Source organism: Abrus precatorius, unplaced genomic scaffold (assembly GCF_003935025.1).
Source record: "Abrus precatorius isolate BTA unplaced genomic scaffold, Abrus_2018 Scaffold8, whole genome shotgun sequence".
NCBI lineage: Eukaryota > Viridiplantae > Streptophyta > Magnoliopsida > Fabales > Fabaceae > Abrus > Abrus precatorius.
Window position 1 is genome coordinate 10,588,472 of NW_020874428.1, and position 17,971 is coordinate 10,606,442.

At 27.3% G+C, this 17,971-nt stretch overlaps 2 protein-coding genes across 3 annotated transcripts; both read left to right on the plus strand.

The window, feature by feature from the left end:
- The first annotated feature begins 8,551 nt into the window (after positions 1-8,551).
- On the plus strand, positions 8,552-12,405 carry LOC113846251 (GDSL esterase/lipase EXL1-like). The gene is made up of 5 exons (XM_027474295.1): positions 8,552-8,865; positions 9,631-9,761; positions 9,878-10,111; positions 11,483-11,738; positions 12,100-12,405. The coding sequence occupies exons 1-5, from the start codon at positions 8,571-8,573 to the stop codon at positions 12,288-12,290; spliced, it is 1,107 nt and encodes a 368-aa protein (XP_027330096.1). The 5' UTR covers positions 8,552-8,570; the 3' UTR covers positions 12,291-12,405.
- A 952-nt stretch (positions 12,406-13,357) lies between these two features.
- On the plus strand, positions 13,358-16,785 carry LOC113847614 (GDSL esterase/lipase EXL1-like). Of its 2 annotated transcripts, none has more exons than XM_027476831.1 (5): positions 13,358-13,711; positions 15,041-15,171; positions 15,262-15,498; positions 16,142-16,397; positions 16,561-16,785. In XM_027476831.1, exons 1-5 carry the CDS (start codon positions 13,414-13,416, stop codon positions 16,749-16,751), a joined length of 1,113 nt encoding a protein of 370 aa, XP_027332632.1. In that variant the 5' UTR covers positions 13,358-13,413; the 3' UTR covers positions 16,752-16,785. The 2 variants fall into 2 exon arrangements, with proteins under 2 accessions (XP_027332632.1, XP_027332633.1); XM_027476832.1 differs by having other exon boundaries at positions 15,265-15,498.
- The last annotated feature ends 1,186 nt before the right edge of the window (positions 16,786-17,971 follow it).

Below are 17,971 nucleotides of genomic sequence, written 5' to 3' on the forward strand. Positions count from 1 at the left end.
TGCTTTAACTATTTTCTTAGCATTAACAGATTCAAATATAGTATACTCCATATTATTATCACTAGAAGTAAGATTATTAGAGTCTTCTATATCCATTTCACAAGAATGAAAACTGAAAATAAAAAAAAATAACTACAAATTAGAAACAACACGATTACAAAAAAAAATAAAAAATACATAATACAATTATAATTATTGTGAGTATGCGATATAATATGCGTGAAACTTTTGAATCTTTTGCTTCTAAGATCAGCTTCCGAATTTTTCCACTATGAGAAATAAGAGGAAACTAGTGAAAATTTTACAAGTTCACAGTGAAAATGTTTGCTATGAATTTTTTATTTTCATGGTACCTTAAAATTCTAATTTATTTCTTAAGTTTATTTTTTTCTCTTTTTAAACTTTAGTCATGAAGAGAAGCCACTAAGAATTCTTAGCATATCAACCCCCAGCAAAAGCAATAAGCATATTTTATGATTTTATTTTCACTTACCAGCCATTATTGCTAGTGGACTATGGTTGGGCATGAAATTCTCTTTAAAGGTGTTAAAAATATATGTTCGATTGCAAAAAAAAAAAAAAACAATTATTAATTTAGAAAATTGCCAAATATTTATAAACACCTAAGAAAATCATGCTGAATATTTAATATAACAGAATTACAACTTGTTTCTATTATCTTGTGAAGTGTAAAGATTGATGCTCCTACTTCAATGGTAAGATCACTAGAGACATTAGATATTGGCATGCAAAAACAACTCTGGCTTAATTATTTTATGACATAAGACATGGAAATTTCAATATCAAGCAAAAATTTCAAGTGCAGGCATACATATTACTAAAATTAATTATCATAGAGTTTGAAATAACCTCTCCTAGCATGTATTTTCAATATAAATGGAGCTCAAACTATGTGCTTTTGACAAACCAAAAAACAACTTAATCTTCCAATATCAAGATCTTAGGTGAGAATGACCCTAACTCAAGTTGAAAAGGATTGATTAAAAGCAAATTGGAGGGAAAGATTCAGACCAAAAATAAATATATTACGACATTACAACTTACAAGATTTATAGTGTAAACTTGAGATATAGAGAGAGAAAACAAGAAGTTAAGGCATGAGACACGCTGTTGTGTGATGTCCAGGGAGAAAGAAGTTGATATTGTGTGGATAAGAGCTTGACATATATATAAAGAGAGATAGCGGGAGGATAAGGAACCAAGCACGTCATTGTGTGATGCTAATGGAGAGAGAAACAACTGTCTAATGGTTGTTGTAACGGTGCTATGGACTGTGGTGATTTGAAGAAGTTGAGAGAAAAAAAATAGATGTTATGTGAACTACAGTGGGTGTGGGTGATTGTGTTTGTGGCTGGTAGCGGTAGGGGACAGAATGTGAGGGATAGAAAATAAAAGTTAGGATTTCTTTTGTTTCTTCTAAATATGGGTCAAGTCCAGTCCAATATAATTTTTTTTTAAAATGGTAGCTCAATGGGCCAACCTGCCCTCAACCCGTCTAAAGGTATGTAACTCGGCCCGCTTAATTTGGTGGGTTATACAGGTTGGCCCGACGGGTCAGACCCAAATTCACATCCCTATCATATTGGTTTTTAGAATTTGTAAAGAAAAGATTCTTAGAGTTTAAAAATATTAGATTTATAGAGATTTGTGAAAGGGAAGGCTTTAGGGTTAGAAAAGTGTTAGGCTTTTTGAAAAAAAATGTTAAAAAGATTAAGTTTTTAGGGTTTAAAAAAGGATTCTTATGGTTAGCATTAATTAGGTTTTTGAGAAAAAGAAAGATTTTTAGGGTTAGAAAAAAATTGTTTTTTAGGGTTTTAAGAAAGATTTTTGAGATTAGCAAAAAATTAGAGTTTTTTGGGATTTTTCAAAAAGAAAGATTTTTTTTGGGTTTGCTAAAAAGATTCTTAGGGTTATACTGCACTTAGAAAGAAGAATAAAAAGAGCGCAAGATCGCAAACATGATGAAATCAATACAACGCAAAACAAAATCACTAATACAAACAAATGAGAAAAGTGATAAAAAAAAAAACTCTTTTGGTATTTTTTTTTTGTTAGGACTTATTATTGCACTTAATAAAAGAAAATAAGATGATTAAGACCACGAACAGAATGAACACAATGAAATGCGATCAATAACCTAATAAAATGTGTAAAGAGATAAAAATAACCTTATTTAATATTTTATTTATTTATTATTGCACTTAGTATACGGAACCCAAAATGATTGATAATGCAAACAATTTGAAATCAAAACAATGAAACAAGATCAATGATATAATCAAAAGTGGAAAGAACCTTACATGATGCATCTTTGTTAGGATTTATGGTCTACTCTTTAAACTTTTCTCCTTTTTGCTTTCTTTTGTCAACTTAAATCGTGTTGTCTTTTCTTTCTCACACTCTCTAATGGCGTTCTTTGAAATTTCAACAATGGCAAATTTTCAAAGAACGCCTAAATTTCAACAATGGAGTTTCTATGTGCTCTCAAGACTCTCTTTCTCTTTTGTTTGTTTCTCATGCTCTCCAAATTCTTTCTCCTTTTTTTTCTTTTATTTCACCATGCTCCTAAATAAAATGTACCCTTTTTCTAAAGACTTAAGCTTCTTATTTATAGCCACTTTATAAAATCTTAAATCCCATTTTATTATTTTTTATTAACTACACGTGTTATGGTCGCATACAAAGCAGTTAATTATGCTATGTTAAGTTTATCAATTCCAAAAATATAAATATAAACACATTAGAGTAAAACTAATTAGAAAATAAAATTACAATTCTCATTAAACTGTAAGTTCACATAAATTATGCAAAAGATTCACTATAGTCCTAGTTATGCATTTAATTACTATAATGAAAAAAGAAGGGAAAATAATTATAAAGAAATTCATATTTATTAAAAAAATGAATGCAAACTAAGGAATTTCAAGGAAAAAGAAACAATAAATGTTCTTGTTTTCAAAAAGCTTCTCAATCACTTGCTCAAATTTTAAAAATATATCATTTATATTTATCAATGATTTTTATTTCCAAATGGCTCCAAAAATTGTTAAAAGTTAGTTAAGAAAAGCGTGTCCAAGTTGTAGGACCTAATTGTCCTAAATTGAGTTTTTCAACCCTTGAAAATCTCTAAATTAGTTACACCAAGAAAGAAGTACGACCATGCATGATCACAAAGCACTCCTAGGCTAACTGTTAAGCAAAGTCATGCTTTCTATTGTGTGATATTTTTTATAAAAATTTCTTCAATTGTGACTAAAATGCTTTCTTAATTTACTAGTGATTCTTTCATGTAAATTACAACAAAAAATAGTAAAATTAATGTAAATTCCTTATTAAATACAGGTCAAGTACATGAAGATAAGTTATAACAACACTCTAAAATATGAATTTATTAAACATGTAAAGCAAAAAGTTGAAGAAAAAGGTTAATTGCTTTCACGAAAAAGTACAAGAATTGTGCTTTGCAATGAAAGGGAACGTTGCATGCCAGAAAAGGGAGGCTCATTTTATCTTATGCCATAACCAATAGTTGATCAAGTAGCACTACTTATACTAAGTGCTTTAAGATTGAATTTTCTATGATCATGTAAAACGTACATAGAAGAATGAGAGTGAGTCATTTTACTTGCAAGATGATCAATAAACATATATTATTTTACTTGAAGGAATGATACAAATCATATATTCTTGAAGTTAACTTTATAATAATAATAATAAATAGAAAAATTTATATATAATAATATGACATAAGAAAAAAAAGAACCGAAAAAAAATTAAACAAACGTTGATATTACTTAAGAATCTAAAAATCAAAATTAATTTCTAGAAAATTCTATCTTTAAGTACAATATATAAAAATAAAATATTTAATTTATCATAACTAATAAAAGATAGTTATATGTATATATTTATATTCTATTTTAAAAATGTCTAGGGTATTAAATGGATAAATTAGTATTCTCTTTGTATTTTAAAACGTAGTCTCATTAGTTAATTTTTTTAAAATAATAGTTATTTTACCATTTTAAAGTATAATTTCTTCCAATTTTACCTTAAAATAATTATAATCTCAAAACTCATTTCTTATTCTTCTCTTTTTATTCATTTATTGTATAAACAATTTTCAAAACTTTTCACTTTGTAATCTACAAAGATATAATAGAAAATTTTATAATACTTTTTATAAAAATAAAATATGTTATGTCACAAATTTAAATGTTTATTTTTTTTAAAACATATATGTATTAAAAAAATAAATAAATTCACTCATATGATGAGTGATTTGTTAACAAATTTTTTTTATAAATAAACAAGGATATAAATTCTTTTAACAACTAATGCCTATAAAAATGTGTTTTTTATAATTTAAATAAAAAAAGTTTATAATTAAGTGTCAGATTATTTTTTTTAGAAACACTTTACTCAAGCCTTTGAAGAACTTGGAATCACCTTCAACTAACGTGAAAAATCGTCTCTACTAAAAGTGCCATTCAACCCTGCTATCTTGTATAGACCAAAAATCATTTTCTTTTTTTTCTCATTTAAACTATGGAAATAGGAATTTGTTTTCTTTATTATTTTCCTATTGAAACAAAACGGAACAGATCTCTACAAGGAGACCACTCATAAGTATGTATGAGACGGATAGGAAATTTCATAGATTCAGAAATAAATGTAAAGAAATTCAACCACAATAATTAAAATATATTATTATAAAATAAAATTTCTAGACTTGCACCTGCCTCAATTATTTTTCAACTGCTACCTGATTCTAACATGCACGGGACCTGATTCATAACACTACCCTATTTGTTAGAGCGTCTTTATTGCAGACACCGTTCTTAAGTTCATCTCACTCACTTTGTCATTTTAAACACGATGGGTCATGTTGTCTGTCCTTTATCATGTCGTGTCAATGTTATTAATGAAAAAAAGGCTTTTTATATCCGTTAAAAAAGACTTTTTATATTAGTTTCGTATTTAATGTAGATATAGGTGATGTAGAAAGTTTAAGACTTTTTACATTAGTTGTTAAAGACTGATGTAAAAAGTGTCACTTTCTACATCGGTTATTATAAATAACCGATGTAAAAAAATGTTCTTGATGTTTATCTTTGTTAATGACGTCAATATTTTTTTTCTCTGAAAGTTTTAACGTTCGCGTCAATATTATCAATATATTTTCTTAAGTTAAATTAAAATTCATAAACGTCAGTATTTATGGTGTTCGTCGTATTCTTCATAATCATCGTATTCTTCAAGTTCATCGTGTTCTTCATGTTCGTCGTGTTTATTGTGTTTATCGTGTTTTATTATTGTTCATCTTTGTTTGAATCTGAAACATAAAAATGATGTAATGTTCATCAAATCATTTAATAAGAAAGAAGAAACAACAAAAAGTGAAACAACAAAAAAATGAAAGAAATTAAAATAATTGATGTACCTGAAAATCTTTACAAGTTCATTGTTCACCTAGCTAATAGAACATAAGTTTTAGAAACTTAAGAAAAATCTGTTTTCGAGTCTCCAATTTATGCTATTTCGCTGGCGTGTATATGAAAATTTAAAATTTGAATTGATTCTACATCGATTTCTAAAAATAACCGATGTAGAATGTACATTTTACATCGGTTGTAAAAACAACTAATGTAGAAAAGTTTGCATAAAATTCAAAAATGCCATCACATTTGTTTTTACATAAGTTATTTTTACAACTGATGTAGAATATTTTTCATATCAGTTCCTTTGACAATCGATGTAGAAAAGTTTGCAAAAATTTAAAAAATATTACTGCATCTTTTTCTACCTCGTTTCACAGAAAAACCATTGTAAAATCATGTTGTAAAAAGTTTTTTTTGTACTAGTGTGTTAAATAAATAACTAATATAGAATTTTAGAAAAATTTATAAAAATATAAGAAATTTTTAAATTGACATTTTAAAACAATTTTTATAATTTTTAAAAAATTGTCAAGGCTGATTATTAGTAGTTTAAAATTATTTATAAAATCTTTTTATAATTTTTCAAAAAACCTTCAACGATGATTTTTAGTATTTTACTTTTAAAAATAATTTTAGCTGTTTTATTTCTGGAATTTTTGTAATTTTTTTATAATATTTACTTCAAATTGTCACATTTTTTAATTTATTTCCAAAATCTCATGAAGAAAAAAAAAAACCTCTAATATTTTGTCTGGTTGAACAAATTTGAAGTGACGAGAAAGATACGAGAGAAATGTGCATCTCTTTTTAATTAGAAGGGAGAAATAAGGAGAGAAAACATTTCAAAGTGGGACTCTCAATTGATTTTCACCTATTAAGTTGGGACAATGACTATTTTTTTTCTCTCTTTCTTTAAATATAACCCTTTCGCCATCATTTCAAGTGTTGCATCTAAGGGGTGAAAATAGGATGGATTGTTTGTTTAGTCTATGACTTAATTTATATTAAACTGAAGGTAGGTTTAATTTAATAAATAAAGTTCATATATTTTTTTAAACGTTTATTTAGTTAAATATGTCAAGTTTTGAATTATATATATGGATTTATTAGTGTGATTTAAGATAAGCTTTTTTAATCTATTTTAAAATAACAAAGTTAATTTATAAATAAGTTTGCATCCATTAACCTATTTTAAAATAGTTTTTTATTCTATTTAAAAATCTATTTATAAAGCAAATTTCAAATGATTTTACAGGCCAATCTTAAAAAACAAAAAGTAAAAAAGAACTTTAAAAATAATCCAAATAGAAAAGAAACAAAATAAATCTAAACCTTAGATTTTAAAATCCAAACCAAACTCAAACTTTGCAATATCTAACTTCACCGACCTATTTCTAGTCGTAGTGGCATTGCCACAACTCAAATATGCAAGTTGACTAACTTTCTTGCAACCCTTAGGTGGGAAAGCAAATTGCAGCATGACCGATGTCTTCAAACTATATTATTTTCTTTTCACGTGCATGTTTGGTTAAATTTATAGAGAAACAAATAATTTTTTCCTGAAATAATTCAAATCAAACATGCATTATATCATAACGCTAATCCCATTCCTTTTCTTTTTAATATGATTGTTTTAAGATTATTAAACTTCAATCATATAAACAATTTTATCACGTTCACGTACACAATTTCAATGGCAGAAAAAAAAAAAGTACGCAATTTCTTTCTAATTTTTTTCTCGATTTATTCTTTTTATTTTATTTTATTTTTCTTTTTTATTCTCACATTTAAACAAATTATCAATGTATTTATAAGCCATGTCATCGTAGAAGAGAACAGGAAAGAAAGAAAAAGTCATGTACTGGGAGCCATGTAAATTGGAATTGGACAGAATTAACACGAAAACATTTATTCATTAGCTGAATTTATTATAACGATATCTTATAATTAATTAGTGAAGTATTCAAATTTATTCGCGAAATATTTGTGGATGTTGGACATTTATTAAGTACTTGCACAATTCAAATAAATAAATATTAATTATTAGATCTTTATTTATAGTCAAAATTAAAATATAAGTCATGACATTTTATAATTATATAATCTTTAAGTAACTTTTAGGATTAACTAGGGTAGGAGGCAGGATTTCCATTTATGGGAGTTAAAATTAAAGAGCATATAACTTATAAATAAAAAAATTAATTGTTAAGTTATATCGTATGCAAAAATTTTGTACATAATAATAATTAAAAAATACAATAAAATAAAATTTTCAATAGACATTTATAAAAGTATAGAAAATAAAAAAACTGGATCAATTCTTTTTCTGTAACCCAAAATTAACTTATGCACCTCGATCATAAATTAATCTTTATTTAAGAAAAAAGTATGGTTTATTTTATTTCTTATTAATATCTCTTAAAAACTTTTAAAAGTTCGTAACTTATTTTTATACAATAATATAAAAGAGTTGAAAATTTTGAAGGTACCGCTGAGTCATCCCCTCTGCCATATATATTAACTATGTATATATCATTATTTATCATAATTTACTCAAAGGAAAACAACTTGCCTATTTATTACATTCTCTACAGATGTCCATGAGCATACTTTGTAAAATTGATTTTGGAAAGATAAACGAGTCACTAATTACTTACGAGTAATTTAAATAATGTTGAAAGAAATAAGTTTTTATTTAAATAATGATAGAAAAATAAGTTAAAAACAAAAATTGATAATTTCAAGCCTTTTAATATATAGTTCTTTAAATATTTTTAGATTATTTTTAATCTAAATTGAGATTTAACTTCAATAATTTGCATCAACATAAAATATTGATTTTTAAGAAATAATTAAATTTTGCGCCTCACATGATGGAGAAAGAAATAAAGGATGACATAATCATTGGAGTCATTGGAATAAGTCACGATGTTGAGGTCCGTTCACTTGAGTCGCTGCAATAAATGAGCTGAAACAGAAAAGGATATGGGTCCAAACTCGGTCACAAATAAGATGGTAAGTTTGCTTAATGGTCATCCTTATCTTTCATAAAGAGAAGCACAAACAAGAGCGAGCTAGTTAAGCAAATTAACTATACAACAACTATAGATGGTTCTTTTTATGAAGCTCCCTTCTTTTTCTTCTTATCTTCTTGTTTTCTTGCTGTTCCGTTTCATATTATTATTTGCTGTTGTGTGTAAGACAAGGGCAGTGGTGAAACTGCCCCCAAATGTTTCAGTTCCAGCAGTGCTTGTGTTTGGAGATTCGATCATGGATACGGGAAACAATAACAACAACTTGGCAACACCTGCTCGGTGCAATTTCCCACCGTATGGGAAAGATTTTAAGGGAGGGATGCCAACTGGAAGATTTAGCAACGGAAAGGTTCCATCGGATCTTATTGGTGTGCTTCACTATCTCTTCTTTTTGCTTAATTCTAACACGTCAAATGTTCAATGTAATCAACCATATTATCAATAGTTATTACTGTAAGATAAATGTAATATGCCAAAAGCAAGAGTTATTTAACTTATTTTACTCTTATATAGAATCTATACACATTCTCCCTCCCCCCACTAATTTCTCCCAGCTGGGGGGTTTTGATCAAATAAATAGTTCTGCATAAATGTTAAGCTTCATCTAATACTTTTGTACAAGTAATTAGTATTCTTCTAGTAATTTGTTTTTGTTTTTGTTTTCTAAGTATTGATTAAATAATTAATGGAAAAAGTTTTATTTTAAATTATGAAAGAAATATATTAATTTTTTATACAAATATAATATTCGTATTTTTTTTAACACCTTAAAATTATTTATGAATATTTTCTTATTTATATGCAAGTATAATTGATCTGATTTTTATTGGGCCAAGTAATCGAAACAGTTGAAGTGATTTAAAGTTTAGGTCCTACTAAACACTACCTAAAGAATATTGATTAAAAGTATTTACTATACTTTGTCAAATAATTTTTTTAGATAATTATCAAATGATTTTAAATTACTAAAAATAAATAAATACATTTTTAATAAATATTTTTTGTTTTATTATATTCTCATGAGTATTCTTACCTTAAAGCTTTTTTCTGTGGCCAAATTAAAAATTTATCCATATTAAAGGACGGCCATTATTGGCTTTAAATAGTGTATTTATTTTTTCGTATTGTATCAGTTGAAGAATTAGGCATTAAAGAGTTTCTGCCACCATACTTGGATCCTAATCTCCAACCAAGTGATTTGGCCACCGGTGTGTGCTTTGCATCTGGTGGCGCCGGATACGATCCTCTGACATCACAAACATCGGTATGAATATTTTTACCTCCAAATTTTATTTTCCAAAAGTTAGGGAACAGAAAAAAAAAAAGGGGTGAAGATCATTTGTGTTTTTTCTAACTTTATTTTTCTATTATGATAATCAGTCAGTTATATCATTATCTGGTCAAGTAGACTTGTTCAAAGAATACATAGGGAAGTTACGAGGACTCTTTGGAGAAGACAGAACAAACTTCATATTAGGCAACAGTCTTTTTATTGTGGTATTTGGCAGCAATGACATTTCCAACACATACTTTCTATCCCGTGTTAGACAACTGCAATATGATTTTCCACCATATGCTGATCTCATGGTCAATTCAGCTTCTAATTTCATGAAGGTATGATTAAGTTTCATCTCAGCAAAGATAGCTCAAGCATTACATCAATTATATGAAGTCATACTTTCTTATTAAATTTTTTTAATATTAAAAAACATTAAACAATAAAAACATTCAAAAATTAAATATTTTTAATTTAATAAATAAGATAATTAATAAATATAATATATTGTAAAACGATGCAAAATTATTCATTTCACATGTGTTGTTTTCAAACATGATATTTAAAGAAAATTTTTAAATGACTTATTTTTAAAGAAAATTTAATAATATTTCTATTATGCTTAACTTTTATATTTATTATATATAACTCTTATTATTTAAACATTTTTCATTATTACTTTTATATTTTTTAGAAATGTAAAATATATATTTTTATCTAAATACAACCTAAACGCATGTTTGTGAGGTAATTTTTTTTTTAAAAAATTATTTAAATTTTAGTTAAATATATTTATTAAAAATAAAAAATTTACCTTCCTCCCTCATTCTCTCCAAAATTCTTCTTTCTCCCAGAATTCCTAAAATAGTTTGCAATTAACTAATAGCATTGATTATTAACCATATAATCCATCTAAGAGGGAGACACTATGCATTATTCTATGGTGTGTGTTATAGTACCTTAAATTTTTTTTTTTATAGATATCGTATCCAAAAAATTTATACCAATAAAAAAGAAATACATGACAAATTAAAAAAATATTATTATATATAATTTATTTAAATTTATATTATTTGTTACATAATTCTATTATATATATATATATATTGTATATTAATTTTTTTATTTTATTTTTTATAAATTTTTAAAATTTTTTAGTTTTAAATAAAATATAATTTATATTTAATCAATTTCTATTTATTATAACATAATATATTAATATAATAATTAAATAATTAAATATTAACAATAATAGAATTAAGAATATAAAAAATATATTAATATAGTATTATTATTTTATTTTTAAATTTTAGTTTGTTTAATTTTGATTACATTATAACTACTCTTTAAATTTTTTTAAATATAGTAAATATAATAATTTATTATCAAATAAATTTATTATTTAAATATGTGTCTAAATATTATTGGATAGAATTTTTCATGTACAGTATCCTGAAAAATTTTTAGAGTACCACAAAAATGACTTTATTCTATAATATATTCTCATTTGAACCCTCGATAATTAAGAACAAACAGCAAAAAGCATTTTCGAGGGCTAATTACATTATATGAAGTCAGTGTTAAAGCTTACCGGTGCAACTATTTTTGTCCCCATCACAGAACACACGAATTCACGTTTTCTATAGTTGTAATTATGAATAATTAATTACCTTACCACATACTTGTTTCCCTTTGGACATAATTGAAAGGAAATATATGAACTAGGGGCACGGAGGATTGCAGTATTCAGTGTGCCGCCAATTGGGTGTTTGCCATTTCAGAGAACGGCGGCAGGAGGAAAAGATAGAAAAATTGTAGTCAAGTATAACGACGCAGTTCAGTTATTTAACAGCAAATTGTCGAAGGAGCTGGATTCTCTTAATCAGAACTTTCCAAATGCCAGAATGGTCTACATTGATGTTTTCAATCCTCTCCTTGACATCGTTGTCAACCATAAAAAATATGGTAATTCTACATTGATATTTGAAAGTCTATTGTACCTGGTATTATATATAATTATTTTTAGTATATATATTAAAAATAAATGGGGTATATAATTACTTGTCCCTTAAATTTTTTTTTAATAACTATCAAATTAGACGAGTATAAAGGTAAAACAAAATTAATCACAAACACATGATCACAAAGTTATAAGATTAAACTTAGGAATAAATTACCATTCCTAATACTTTTCGTAGTTCCTTTGGTTCCAAGTATGCCGCAATTATTTTATAACGCTTTGTCCTTCATCTTCATCACTTTCCCGTGAAGTTTTTCAATAATTTCATGATTTAAACTTCTGCAACATTTTGCCTTGTTTTCGCAGGCTATAATATTGAAAACAGGGGTTGCTGTGGCACGGGTACAATCGAGGTTGTGTTGTTATGCAACCGTTTCGTTCCCTTGTGTGCCAATGATTTGGATTATGTGTTTTGGGACAGTTTTCACCCTACTGAAAGCGTTTATAGAAAGCTCATAGCTCCTATTTTAGCAAAATATTTGAGAAAATTCTTGTGAATTATATTTACAATATAATCAATTGTGTATACAAAATAAAGCATGTATTAAGTTTGAAATCTTATATATATAATTTATGTATGGTAAGCCAAGACCAGTCGGTCACTTGTTTTGGTATATATAAATGAATTGTGGCATATCACGATGGAATTAAAACATGACAAAACAGCTAATTAATGTGATGACTTCTTATAAATATTCTCGCAAGAAGGTAAATATGCGTTGATGGAATATGATGTAATTTTGAGTTCTAACTTTTTATTAATATTTAAATAGTGATGGAGAGGGGTCTAGGTATAATCAAAATGGGCTGACGAAGGTGCTTTCCAAAACTTCTAAAGTGATAAATGACAATCCAGTGTTATTAACTTGGAGGACTTGTAGGTGGACCTTACTTCTTAAGGCACTTCAAGCCTTTAAAATGGAGGAGGTTACAACTGGTTTAGAGTGTGTTTTTTAGCATGTTCACATAATGAAAAATACACCTTTCAGCGCAAAGCCTATTTCTCCTTTACACATCCGTGAAAGCCCACTATGATAGAATCCTGCAATACATGTCTATCACTTTTCCTATTTTATCCAATACAGACAATGACAATAAGACTTTTAAGAGGCAAGAGGTGTCTGAAGATATATGTATCCTTACGGCTTACAATAAAAAAGAAAAAAATAGAAAAAGAAATCCACTTAGGTACTCCTTACTGGCAGTGCCATTGCCCACTACTATATCACCAATCCTATTTCGATGATCAGAATTCATATCATTATTATCCACACCTTGTATCCGATTTCAGACAGTAAGTGAAGCAAAGTTACTGAACGATTAAAAGTGATCGAGTACGTGAGAATAATGATCAGAGAGAATGGTACAGCAAAATAGGAAGGACCTCTAATAACTCACATTGTTGTCGTGGCACATATGGCTGTTGGATGCAATTAATTCTTACCGTTGCAGTTAACGAGCTACGATCGTTTGGCATAGTTAGATCCATTATTTGAAGTCCACATGTTGAAAAATGTTCTTATAGCTCTCATTACTCTTTGTTGTCGTTCAGAAGAAGCAAAACCAATTAAGTGCTAGCAAAAACTAGTCTCCAACTCATATATATATACGGTTCTTTCTATGAAGCTCCCTTCTTCTTCTTCTTCTTCTCCTCTTCCGTCTTCAATTTGTAACTTAGTTCTCCGTTTGACACTATTATTAATTGTTTCCGGCAAAACAAAGGGTGTGGTGAAACTTCCACCAAATGTTTCGGTTCCAGCAGTGTTGGTATTTGGCGATTCGATCATGGATACGGGCAACAACAACAACAACATAAAAACAGCTGCTCGCTGCAATTTCCAACCATATGGGAAAGATTTTAAGGGAAGTGTCCCAACTGGCCGATTTAGCAATGGAAAGGTTCCATCAGATCTCATAGGTATCGTATTAATTGCTCTCTCCTCATTTGCATGCTTTTGTCCATCAGATCCGGCATGCTTTTTCTCCACCACAATATTAGCCATTCATTTGGTTTTCTCACAACAACTAAATAAAAAAATAACATATGATAGACGGTTGAGATTTCAGTTGTAGACAAATCTTGTTCAAGAGGTAAGAGACCATCCAAAATCGTCCATGTATATAACAATATAACAATTATAAGTTATTAAAATTTTAAAAATTAAGTAACAATTTTTATTAGATTACATTAGTTTTTAATTCATCAATTTGAATCAAACGGAAATTATATTATATGCATATGCAAAATCTTATTTACTAAGTTTTCATAGTTAACAATTTTAATATCAATTTGATGAATTTATACTTTACACTTATGATTTATGTATACTCTGTTACAAAAGATGAGAATATTCTTGATTCGTTAAATTATTTTTTTGTTATAATTGTTGTATATTGCATGAGTTAATTTATTAACTCCCTCCTAAAAAAAGTTTTAAAAAATGATATAATCCAATTAACTGTAGATTAGGATGAATTATATATATATATATATAAACTACTAATTAAATGATAAAATTAGAAAAAAAATATCAAATAAAAAATGTTTTTATTTTATTTTAAGAGACAATTCAAACTATTTTTTACATTTAAATTTATAAGTACGAAAAAATAAATAAAAATGAAAATAATGTAAAATATCGTATGTAATGTTCATTTTAATTATTTAAATAATAAAACTGTTAACAAATCGAATAACTAGCAACAGAAAAAGCGTATGAGTATCGTGTCAACAATTCATTTGTCCTTACATTATATCATTGCTTTGTCCTTACGTGAATCTTGTTGCTTCTTGATCGGTTGTATAACTATAGCCAGGGACTGTCAATCTAGGGGAAAGGTGGACCCGACCCCTACCTCAAATTTTAATAACTATTGCGTATGAATTACTTTTTTGTAGATTTTTTGGTATTTTAGATTGTAAATTAGTGTGCGTTTAATTGATTTATTTTATAATTGATTCCATAATAATAATAATTTAGAATTAAATATATAAAATTTTAATATATAAGAATATTACTTTTTTATTTTCATTGTTAGATTTTATTAACTTCAGTTTTTATGAGTAAAAATAAATAATTATAATAATAAAATTTTATTAAAAAATTATTTATTATATTTTTATAATTTTAATATAATAAATATGTATTTTTTATAAAAAAAAAATATTTATAAATACTTAAATACAGTTGGTGAAGTTACCAAACCCTTTATCGTTATAAGTTTTGTTTTGTTTGAATTGTATCAGTTGAAGAATTAGGCATTAAAGAGTTTCTTCCCGCGTACTTGGATCCAAATCTCCAGGCTAGTGAATTAGCCACCGGGGTGTGCTTTGCGTCAGGAGGTGCTGGCTATGATCCTTTGACATCAGAATTAGCGGTACACATATTTTCAGCTTCAATTTTACTCTCCCAAAGTGTGTGAAAGAATTTCACCAAACCTTTTCCAACATTATTACTGATTTATGAGCAGTCAGCTATATCACTCTCCGGTCAACTAGATTTGTTTAAAGAATACATAGGAAAGCTAAAGGGACTCGTTGGAGATGACAGAACAAAGTTCATCCTAGACAACACTCTTTTCTTTATCGTATTAGGCAGCAATGACATTTCCAATACATACTATGTGTCCCATCTTAGACAACTGCAATATGATGTTCCAGCTTACACTGACCTTATGGTTAACTCAGCAGCTAGTTTCTTCAAGGTATGCATAAGTCACAAGTCATGCATTTTAATATCCAAGTTCTTTGGGTAAGCTTGCACATTTTGAAGGAAAAAAATTAATATAAAAAATAATTTAATTTTTTATAAATTAATATCTTACATTTTTTAAGTTTTAAATAAATTAATTAAGAGAATTTTTAAAAGCATAAAGAATTATAAATTAATTTTACCTTATATGAGATTTTTTATTTATTTTAATATTTAATATTTAATTCTATAAATTTTTACTAAAAATTTATTCAAACTAGACCCTAGAGTTAAATATATTTTTAATATTATATTTTAACAATTGTTTTAATTTCAGACTCTCTGAATTTCCTTTTTCGGTTTAATTTTATAATTTTTATTTTTAATCCTCATTGATGTAATTTAAGAAAAAAAATTGACATATGACAGTTTTTAGTAAATTATATCAATAATAAATACTAAAAATAAAAATTATAAAAATATAAGAACTAAAATAAATAAAAAATTATTCAGATAAACGAAAAAAAATACTAAAACATATTTAATTAATATCTATATAGATCATAAAAGATATATACTCACTTTTTTAAGTGCTAATGGTTATTTAATCACATGACAATTAATGTATTTTTCTTCCCTCTGAATACAATTGGAAGGAGCTATATCAACTCGGTGCACGGCGGATTGGAGTATTCAGTGCGCCGCCAATTGGGTGTGTACCGTTTCACAGAACGGTGGCCGGAGGAATAGTAAGAAAATGTGTGCAAAAGTTCAACAACGCAGTGACATTATTTAACGAGAAACTGTCAAAGGAGATAGATTCCCTTAATCAAAACTTCCCCAACAGCAGGATTGTTTACTTGGATGTTTACAACCCTTTGCTTGATATCATCGTAAACTACCAAACATATGGTAATTACATATTTCACTTTCTATGTTAAGTGAAAATACCATTGAGGAGCATTGGTCGAAAATAATTTATGAGATGTTGCTAGGTAAAAACATTATGAAAAAAAATAATTAAAGATTACATTTTCTAATTCTTTGTTGTAACAGTTGAATTGTCCAATTGCAGGCTACAAAGTCGGAGACAGAGGGTGCTGTGGCACAGGCAAAATAGAGGTTACATTTTTATGCAACAATTTGGATCCCACGTGTCCCAACGTTTCGGATTATGTCTTTTGGGACAGTTTTCACCCTACAGAAAGCGTTTACAACAAGCTCGTGCATCCTATTTTACAGAAATATATGTACCAGTTTCAGTGAGCTATTAATACATTTCATTTTTATAAACAAAACTACCTCGGATTTCTTATGTAATTTCGGCTTATTCTGCCCATTTGCTACCAAAGTGTTGTTTATGGATAAGAATTAAAAATTTATGTACAATTTCAAGAGGATTGCTACCAAATGTGTTTTGAGAAAGTCAATGCAGTTGCTTGGAAAGTATCTCTCAAGCGAATTCCTTCACTAGCTGATTGGCTAATGTCGAAAATGCCATTCTCACGCTGAAACCACTTCACAATTTTTTAGTACAGAGTTCTTCTTTTTAAAATATGGATACCATGTTTGAATTGGGTTGGCATTTTATCAACTTAATTTAATTGCATGATGGTTGCAACGTCCACTTTCTTCGATTTCGAAGTTTACCAAGTTGTCGTTTGGCCTTTAGGTAGGAGTAGCAAACTATTTGGTATGCAGTAGTATGGTTTATATGCCTGGCCAGAAATCAAATTATATTTAATTCAAAGAGATTGGGGATAAAGCAAAGAGCTGTTTAGTGCAGATCATGAATGGTCTTAGTTGAGTTCGATGTATCCAGATTTTAAACATCCCTATTTCAACTGGTGCTTAATTAAATGCGAGTGGTTTTTTAAACTTGTATTGATATTGGTAGGCGCATGCAATTTTCTTTAATGAGGTAATTTCTGTTGAGTCAAGAACATTCACAGCATAATGAAAGTACTACAAAAAATCATTTACCTACACACAAAAAATTATCAAGTATTAGAATAACATTTGTTAGTATTAACTTTATCTAATAAAAATAAATTTTTTAGTAAAAATTTTAAAGGCCTTTACTAACAAATAATGACCTATATTGATAGTGTATATTAATGATTTATACTAGTAAAATTATTTGTTAGTATAATATATTATATTATTTGTACAAACTCAAGGTATCTATATTAACAATTCCATTTTTATTAGAAAAAATTTATACTAATTAAAGCTAATCCGAAATTAAAGTGTTAGTGAATGACAATTTTTTATTATTTTAGTAAAATTTAATTAATTGCTGAATGCAGTAAAAAATGTGTTAGAGAGCTTACTATTAACCAAAAAATTTTAATTTTGTAACATGGAGGAGGAAGTGTTGTGGCTGAATTTGTGGATAGGGAGAGAGGTGATTTATATTTGAATATTTATTATATTCGTACTGTATATAACTTGTTTGATTATTAAAAAAAAATGTTGAATAAATA

Coding starts and splice junctions, on each gene's coding strand:
- LOC113846251 (XM_027474295.1), top strand. CDS start 8,571: ATGGTTCTTTTTATGAAGCTCCCTTCTTTTTCTTCTTATCTTCTTGTT. Junction 8,866..9,630: donor GGTTCCATCGGATCTTATTG/GTGTGCTTCACT, acceptor GTATTGTATCAG/TTGAAGAATTAGGCATTAAA. Junction 10,112..11,482: donor CAGCTTCTAATTTCATGAAG/GTATGATTAAGT, acceptor CATAATTGAAAG/GAAATATATGAACTAGGGGC.
- LOC113847614 (XM_027476831.1), top strand. CDS start 13,414: ATGAAGCTCCCTTCTTCTTCTTCTTCTTCTCCTCTTCCGTCTTCAATT. Junction 15,499..16,141: donor CAGCAGCTAGTTTCTTCAAG/GTATGCATAAGT, acceptor TACAATTGGAAG/GAGCTATATCAACTCGGTGC. Junction 16,398..16,560: donor CGTAAACTACCAAACATATG/GTAATTACATAT, acceptor GTCCAATTGCAG/GCTACAAAGTCGGAGACAGA.